This window comes from Chiloscyllium plagiosum, unplaced genomic scaffold (genome assembly GCF_037043375.1).
Source record: "Chiloscyllium plagiosum isolate Xiang-an unplaced genomic scaffold, Cpla_swu_hap1 HiC_scaffold_27, whole genome shotgun sequence".
NCBI classification, from domain to species: Eukaryota; Metazoa; Chordata; class Chondrichthyes; order Orectolobiformes; family Hemiscylliidae; genus Chiloscyllium; species Chiloscyllium plagiosum.
The window spans coordinates 33,823,470-33,832,130 of NW_028270165.1; the positions used below are offsets into that span (position 1 = coordinate 33,823,470).

An 8,661-nucleotide genomic window follows, 5' to 3' on the forward strand; every position below is an offset into this window, starting at 1 on the left:
ATAGACATAGAGATGTACAGCATGGAAGCAGACTTTTTCTCTCTCTTATCCATGCACACACACAAGTCTATGGGGTGAATTTGTATTGGCAAAATAGTATTTTCAGATACATTCTATTTTGCTCAAAAAGCACGCAATCCGCAGGCAGTCAATACATGTAATATATTTTAAATTCCACGTGAAATAGAACCAGACGGATTCAAAATTGGTGTACAGACAGACTGAGCCCAGTGAAGAGTTTGGTGGCTTTTTGTTCTGTGTGCATCAGAAGGAGCGGTGAATCAGTAACTGGTACCTTTAATGCATTGTCTGAGCTGAGATGTCACCTTTTGTCACAAACCCTTAAGTTATCTCGAGAAGGTGACCTATAAGAAGGTCTGGGATTTACATATTAATGATGCCTGCTATCCATTTTGAAAGGAAGACTTAATGCAGGTTTGTTCAATATATCACTTCAGTGGCATGACACTGTAAATGTTTTGCTATAAAGTCTGTGCCTTATGATCTTGTACTCCACAACCACCTGATGAAGGAGCAGCGCTCCAAAAGCTAGTGTTTCCAAATAAACCTGTTGGACCATAACCTGGTGTTGTGTGATTTTGTCCAGGTTGGCAGTGCTAAATTAGCCATGGTGTGCAGGTTCGGTGCACTAGTCAGGGGTAAATGTAGAGCACTAGGGGAATGGGTGTGGGTGAGTTACCCTTGGGAAGGTCAGTGTGGACTCGTTGGGCCGAGTGGCCTGCTTCCCACACTGTGGGGATTCTCTGAAGGGAAGGGAAGGGACTTTCGCAAACTCCTCCCTTTCTGCTGCAGGGCAGCGCGGGCCGGGCCGGCCGGAGCAGGCGCAGTGCGGAGGCCCGCCGTCAGCCCCGCCTCCTCCCCCATTGTTGACATCACAACGCGGAAGTGGCCCCGTCGGTTTCAGAGTGAAACTCCCCTCCCTCTGGGCAACTCCTTGGAAGGGGGAAGATCTGTTCACTTGCAGAAACTGGAGTGACTCCAGGGAGGGAGCAGACTCTGCAATTACTCTCAAAAGTTCGGTTTGTTCCTCCATTTTTCCCAGTTGTCTTTTGTGGGTTTTGAAAATTTTTCCTGGTCCTCTGATTGAATATAGGAGTTGGGAGGTTATGTCGTAGCTGTACAGGACATTGGTTAGGCCACTTTGGAATATTGTGTGCAGTTCTGGTTTCCCTCCTATCAGAGGGATGTCGTGAAACTTGAAAGGATTCAGTAAACATTTACAAGGATGTTGCCAGAGTTTGAGCTGAAGAGACTGGGGCTGTTTTCCCTAGCACGCTGGAGGCTGACCTTATAGATGTTTAGAAAATCATGAGAGGCATGGATAGGATTGATAAAGTAATGGGGAATCAACGGTACATTATTACAATAGAAACTTTGATTCACGATAGGGTTTGAACTGTGTGCCTGCATTTGTGGAAGGCTGGAGGTCACCAGTGGCTGTATGTGTGATGAAGACTGCAGGTTTTCTTGTCTAACCTTAGAACTGTTCTTGTGTTGTCATCTCCCTGTCCTTGGATCAGGTTGTTTTCTTTTATGTAATGAAATATTGTTAACCACACCGCCTATCTCCTTATGACTGTTGTGAACACCACAGGATGTGGTCACGTTTAGTCATGTGGGGTTGAGAGCTTTCACTTGTTGAAATTGCTGCGTGGTGCGAACCTTTTTGAGTCAACAGGATAAATAGACAAGATCTTTTCCCTGGGATGGGGGAGTCCAGTACTAGAGGGTAATGGGTTTAGGGTGTGTGGGTGGTACATGTAAGGAATGAGTTGCCAAAGGAAGTGGTGCATGCTGGTACAATTATGAAATTTAAAAGGCATCTGGAGGGGACATGAATAGGAGGGTTTTAGAGGGATATGGGCCAAGTGCGTGGACGAGTTGGACTAAAGGGTCTGTTTCTGTGCAAAAGAAAAGAATGTTCCACAGAAAGTAGAATTTGTTCAGAATTTCTACCCTGGACTGACAGTGATTGCTTTTGTAATCTCTTTTTACAGAGCATTTGAAGATCTGAAGACAGAAGTTTCAAAATCAACAGATGAAGGCCTTATGCCCGAAACGTCGACTCTCTTGCTCCTCGGATGATGCATGACCTGCTGTGCTATTTCAGCGTCGCACCTTTTGACTCTGACTGTCCAGCGTCTGCAGTCCTCACTTTCATGTCAATGTCCGACAATCAGTCAATCCATTGGGACCGCAACAAGTTTAGACTCTGATTCTGTGAGAAGGAGCAAAGCTTTTTGGTTCCTGTTTGTGTACATTTTCAGCGTCAGTGCGACTGGATGAGAGACCCTGCTGTTGCAGCGCAGTGTGTGGACCCTGAAACAGTTATACGACCTGGAACGAAGAATTCACGCCAGGGACGGGCTGTACACACATTTGTCTATGGCTGAAGCGTAGGCCATGGAGAAACCTGAAGAATCCTGCCCTGTGGGGAAACGGTGGAAGTGTGGCGACTGTGGGAAAGGCTTCAGTGTCCCATCTGCCCTGGAGATTCATCAGCGCAGTCACACCGGGGAGAGGCCGTACTCCTACCCCAAGTGCAGGAAGGGCTTTACCCACTCCTCCCACCTCCTGAGGCACCAGCAGGTCTACACCGTGGAGAGGCTCTTCAGCTGCCCTGAGTGTGGGAAGTGCTTTACCTGCTCCTCCCACCTGCTGGCCCACTGGTGGGTCCACACAGGCGAGATGCCGTTTTCCTGCCCTGACTGTGGGAAGGGCTTCACCCAGGCCTCCAACCTTCATACCCACCAGCGGTTCCACACGGGGGAGAGGCCCTTCAGCTGCCCAGAGTCCGGGAAGGCCTTCAGCAATTCCTCTGCCCTGCTGAGGCACCAGCGCGTCCACACAGAGGAGAGGCCGTTCTCCTGCGCCGAGTGCGGGAAGAGCTTTATCCGCTCCTCTGACCTGCTGACCCACCGGCGGGTCCACACCGGTGAAAGGTCCTTCAGCGATTCCTCTGCCCTGCTGAAACACCAGCGGATCCATACTGGGGAGAGGCCGTTCTCCTGCTCCGTGTGTGGGAAGGGATTCAGTCAGATGGCCAACTTGTGGAGGCATGAGAGGGTCCACACAGGGAAGAGGTCTTTCAGGTGCCCCGAGTGTGGGAAGGGATTCACTTGCTCGGTTAAGCTGCGGACACACCAGCGGGTCCACGCTGGGGAGAGGCCGTTCACTTGCTCTGAGTGTGGGAAGGGCTTCATTGATTCTTCCGCCCTGTTGACCCACCGGTGGGTCCACACCAGGGAGAGCCCGCTCACCTGCTCTCAGTGCGGGAAGGCCTTCACCCACTCCTCCCACCTGCGGAGGCACCAGCGAGTTCACGTGCCATCGCAGGGGGGATTGAAGGAGTGACGGCCGAGTGCCATTATCGACTGGACTATCAACCCGGTTCCGGGGATTCCCGGGGTTTGAATCCCGCTGCGACAGGTGGCGGAATTGGAATTCAGTCAGAAATCTGGAGTTCCGAATCTAACGGCGAAACCGTTTTCAGGGGGAGAAAAAAAAACGTCTGATTCACTCACGTCCTTTTTAGGGAAGGAAGCTGCCGTTGTGGGAAAGGATTCACTCAGTGGTCCCAGCTGCATCCTTTACCCGGGCTGGCCAACGAGTGTCTCCAGACCCACAGCAGTCTGGTTGACACTTGGCTGCCCCCACCCCAAGCAAGTGAGAGGGAGCAACTTACTTTGGATACAGGGTATGTGTTGAAATCACAGAGTGAGACAATACTTCCCACAGGTTAAGGTTGTACCAAGGGTCCAATTACAAAGGGACAACTCAGTGCTGACCATTGGGAGTGTGTGCACTTTGACCTTCAGCTGTCTAAAGAGGAAAAAAAAGCTACTTTTTGTACGCCCTTTTTGCTGGGGAGATCTGAAGCTGTAACAAAGTTGGGTCGCAATAAACGTTGCCTGAACTTCAATGCTTGTGAGCTCCAACAGGTTTTTATTTTAAAGCTGCTCATTTCTTTCAGCCTCCAGCACTAAGTTTCCAATGTCATGCATCAGACGGAGCAGTGAATGAGGAGCTAGTATCATTGAAATTGTAAATTTTTTAGGAATGTAGGTACTGCATCGTTTCATCAGCATTGCAAAGTTTCCTGGCAGCAGCAGGAGGTGTGGGCTATGTTCACTCGAAATGATGTGGAGGAGTCGGTGTTGGACTGGGGTGGGTAAAATGAAAAATCACACAACTTTAGGTTATAGTCCAACAGGTTTATTTGGAAGCACCGGCTTTCTGAGCGCTGCTCTTCATCGGGTAGCTGTGGAGCAGGATATATAGCAAAAGATCACAGTATCATGCAACTGAAACTATATGTTGAACAAACCTAGATTGATGTTAAGTCTTTCATCTTTTAAATTGGGTTGCAGGTTTCGGTTCATTAATACGTAAATCTCGGACCTACTTTCAAGTCGCATTGTGAAGGTAACTTAAAGTTTTATACAAAGAGGTGACATCTCAGCTCAGAGAACGCACTAAAGGTGTGAGGTTAGAGTCTGTGTGTATCCCAATCTTGAGTCAGACTGGTTCTGTTTCCAAAGTCGGAATGGATAAAATATTGCATGGGTTGACTGCCTCCAGATTGTGCACTTTTTGAGCAAAATCTGCAAATGCAAATTCACCCCACAGACTTGTGTGCGTGCATGAGAGAGAGAGAGTTTGTGTGTGCATGCTTGGTAAAGTGTGATGGAGTATAAGCGTGTGAGAGGGTCTGTGTGTGTGGTGTATCTCTCTGGGGGAGAGTGTATGTATGAGAGGTTCTGTGTCTGTGTGAGAGTATATAAGAGTATGTGCTTTGTGTGTGTATGTGGGTGTATAGTGTAGTGGGGTCCCAGTTGAGACCATCCTCATGTGTTCCGAACTTGGCTATCAGCTTCTGCTCGGCCACAAGAAACGATTAAGCAGTTACACAACACACCTTTGGAGAGGGCAGGGACTTGTCTTTCGGTTTGCAGTAGGTGGGAGGCTCTGGACGCTGTAATCTAGAGCAAAGACATGCTGGAGGATCTTCAGCTCCGAGAGATGGAGCTGGAAGCGAAACACATTGGGGGGGGAAGTTAACCGGACACTTTGTTCCGGGAGGCGGTCATTCCCCTCCGGACAGAGACTTCTGCTGGGGTCAGTGGACAGGGTCAGGAGAGTGTGAGCATGGGTCAAAAAGGTAAAGGAGATCTGAGAGAGAGCTACAGAGGGGAGGAGCCATCTGGCTGGGTGGTGTGAGTAAGAATAACGTTGGGGTGGTGGAAAGAGACAAAACATCGACAGGGATTGTTTCCGTTCTCTGCAGTTGGCAGCAGGAGCACAGATGGTGTCTGTTTGGTGTCAGGATTCAGGAAGCGATGTGTTCAGGGCTGGAGAAGTGGGAAAGGGAGGTTGCAGTCCAACAATGTCAGGAGGAGAGAGCCTCTGCTGAGGGCGCATGAGAAGTTAGAAGCTACAAAGACAAAGCTGAACTTCAAAGCTCTGGATGCTATGGGTGCTCAGTGGTTAGCACCACTACCTCATAGTGCCAGGGACCCAGGTTCGATTCCACCCTCGAGCAACTGTCTGTGTGGACTTTGGCATGTTCTGCTCCTTGTGTCTGAGTGGGTTACCTCCAAGTGCTCCAGTTTCCTCCCACAATCCCAATGATCTGAAGTTTAGGGTGGATCAGCTGTACTAAGGTTAGGGTGGGTTAGCCATGGGGAACTGTAGGGTAAGTGGGTGGGACTGGAGGGATGCTGTTCAGAAAGTTAGTGTAAATTTGATGGGCCAAATGGTCTGTTGGGATTATACATCTCAACTGCCTTAGCCATGTATATATTGAGAAATGATTGCTCCGAGTCTGCTGTTGGAGGAGTGGGTTTCAGTTTGTTGGTCACTGACCCCAGTACGAGGGAAGGTGGGATTTGTTCGCTCCCCCCCCCCCCATTCTCTCCCTGCCCATCATTCTCTGTCCCCCAAACTCTTCCCCTATCCTTTGCCCCCCAGTCTGTCTTCACTCCCCCCCCCCCCACACCTGTCCATTCTCCTTCCCTTCCCAGCCCCATCTCGCCCTGAACTTTCCAGCCTCGAGCCCTCTTTGATTGCTGTATGAGGCCCTTTTACGAAAAGTGAGAGATAATGAATGGTGACGACTCTAGCTGGGAGATGTGGGTGGAGGGCAGGGAAGAAATGGCTGATCTTTTTTTTTAATAGATATTTTTATTAGAAATTTAACATTTTTACAAGTTTACAAAAATAAACAAAACTCTCAGATATAAACATTGATATAGAATTAGCTCAAATATACAATAGCCAAAATTTAACAAAAAAAACAAAATAACAAAAAAAAAGAAAAAAGAAAAAAAAAACTCAACTATCTACTAATCTAACCTACAACTAACCAGAGTGTATATTTAAGTCTGGATATAATAAAACCCGTATTCGTGCGGGATTCCTCCCCCGAGGGGCCCAGGACCAGCCAGGTTTGTAATCTCAATTAAATAAAAGCCCTTGTTAGGATAGCTGAAATATCTGTATTTATGTAATTCAAAAACGGCTGCCATATTTTATAAAATAATTCGGTCTTTCGGTGCACCATATTTGTAAGGAAGTCAAGGGGAATACATTCCATAATTAGTCTGTGCCAATTTGAAAGTCCAGGGGGGCCCTCAGCCACCCAGTTCACCAAAATATTTTTCCTTGCACAGAAAGAAAGACTAGAAAATAGTCTCTTCCCGTACGTGTCCAGGGAGGGAAAGTTCGAAAAGCCCAAGAGGAGAGATACAGGGTCCACTTTAATTTCCGTTCCTAAAATTTCTGTCAGGGTACTTGCTACTTTAGTCCAATATCTACGGATCTTATGACAGGTCCATAGGCAATGTACAAGAGTGCCCACCTCTATTTTGCATTGAGGACACATTGGAGATGCTCCTGCCTTAAATTTTGCCAATCGAACCGGTGCTATATGGGCCCTATGAAGTATCTTCAGCTGGATAGCCTGGGTTCTGTTACAAATAGTAATTCTTCTAGCATTTTTCCAAATATCATTCCACGTTTCTGTGGAGATTCCTAGTCCCAGATCCTGATCCCATGTTTTAAGCAGATTATCCATATCTCCCGATACTTCATCATGTAGTAAATGATAAATAGTACTGACGAAAGATACCCCCACTGGTCGTAGGACACTACATTCTCTATCTGATTTATAAAGACTATCTAATAACGTAGTCGTCTTCTGTATATAATCTCGAATTTGGAAGTATCGAAAGAGGTCTCCATTGGGTAATCCGAATTTCTGACGCAGCTGTTCGAAAGACATCAGGACCCCATCTTTAAATAGATCCCCTAAACATGAGATACCCCTGGATCTCCGAGTTTAAAAGTGGCATCTGTTAACCCCGGTTGGAATCCCCATGCTCCCACTATCGGTGCATAGGGGGATGTTTTATGTGAATTGCCCTCATTTTGCCGCATTATATTCCAAGCCTTGATTGTATTCAGTATTATAGGGTTTTTACAGTGATCTGTAATGATTTTCCTCTTGTCTGAGAATAAAAGGTTAATAAGTGGGTATTTTACTTGAGAAGCCTCAATGTCCAACCAGATTGATTGTGGATCAGACAAGACCCAATCAGCTATGTAACTTAATAGGGAACTTAACTGATATTTCCTAAAGTCTGGGAAGTCCAATCCACCCCTTGCCTGTGGAAGCTGTAGCTTCTTCAGCTTAATGAGGGGCCGCCTATGATTCCAGATAAAGGAACCCAGCCAGCCATATAATTTACATAAAGCCGTCCTCGGCAGCATCACCGGAAGCATTCTCATAGGATATAGGAGACGGGGCAGGACATTCATTTTGATTAATGCTATTCTACCCAGCCAGGAAATTGGTAGGTCTCCCCATCGCTGGAGGTCCTGCCTTATCCTTTCCAGTAAATGCACAAAATTAGCCTTATACAACTGACCAAATACTGGAGTAATAAAAATGCCTAAATATAAGAAACCCTCCAGGGACCAGCGAAAGGGAAAGTGGGATCCGTCCGCCAAGCGGGGTATCATAGCAAGGCCACCCATTGGCATAGCCTCCGATTTTGAAAAATTAATTTTATAGCCTGAGAATGCGCTAAATGTATTAATAACTTGGATTAGGCGAGGTACGGACATCAAAGGGTTACTGAGGAATAGAAGAACATCATCTGCATAAAGGGTAATTTTATGTTTACCTGTACCAATCCTTGGGGCCACTATATTAGGATCAGCTCGTATAGCTTCTGCTAGTGGTTCAATTATTAGTGTAAATAACAATGGCGAGAGGGGACATCCCTGACGGCAGCCCCTACCCACACTGAAGCTATCTGAACCTAATCCATTGGTAACCACAACTGCTTTGGGATCACTATACAATGTTGAGACCCATTTGGTAAACACCTGTCCAACGCCAAACCTCTCCAATGTGTAAAACAAATATGACCATTCGACCCTAAAAAATGCCTTTTCCACGTCTAATGAAACCACTACTCCTGGTATTTTCCCTGATGACAAGCTTGAATCATATTCAGAGCCCTTCTAATATTATTGGATGATCTACGGCCCTTAATAAACCCCGTCTGATCCTCCTTTATAATATGTGGCAGTATCCTTTCTAGTCTCAGTGCTAACGTTTTAGAGAGGATTTTA

General features: G+C 46.9%; 1 protein-coding gene across 1 annotated transcript; it reads left to right on the plus strand.

The window, feature by feature from the left end:
- Nucleotides 1-883: 883 nt before the first annotated feature.
- LOC122543453 (uncharacterized) lies at nt 884-3,932 on the plus strand. Its single transcript, XM_043682157.2, has 2 exons — nt 884-1,035; nt 2,019-3,932. Exon 2 carries the CDS (start codon nt 2,425-2,427, stop codon nt 3,373-3,375), a length of 951 nt encoding a protein of 316 aa, XP_043538092.2. The 5' UTR covers nt 884-1,035; nt 2,019-2,424; the 3' UTR covers nt 3,376-3,932.
- Nucleotides 3,933-8,661: the final 4,729 nt, after the last annotated feature.

What these genes read in the sequence shown, in the direction of transcription:
- LOC122543453 (XM_043682157.2), top strand. Translation starts at nt 2,425, where the DNA reads ATGGAGAAACCTGAAGAATCCTGCCCTGTGGGGAAACGGTGGAAGTGT.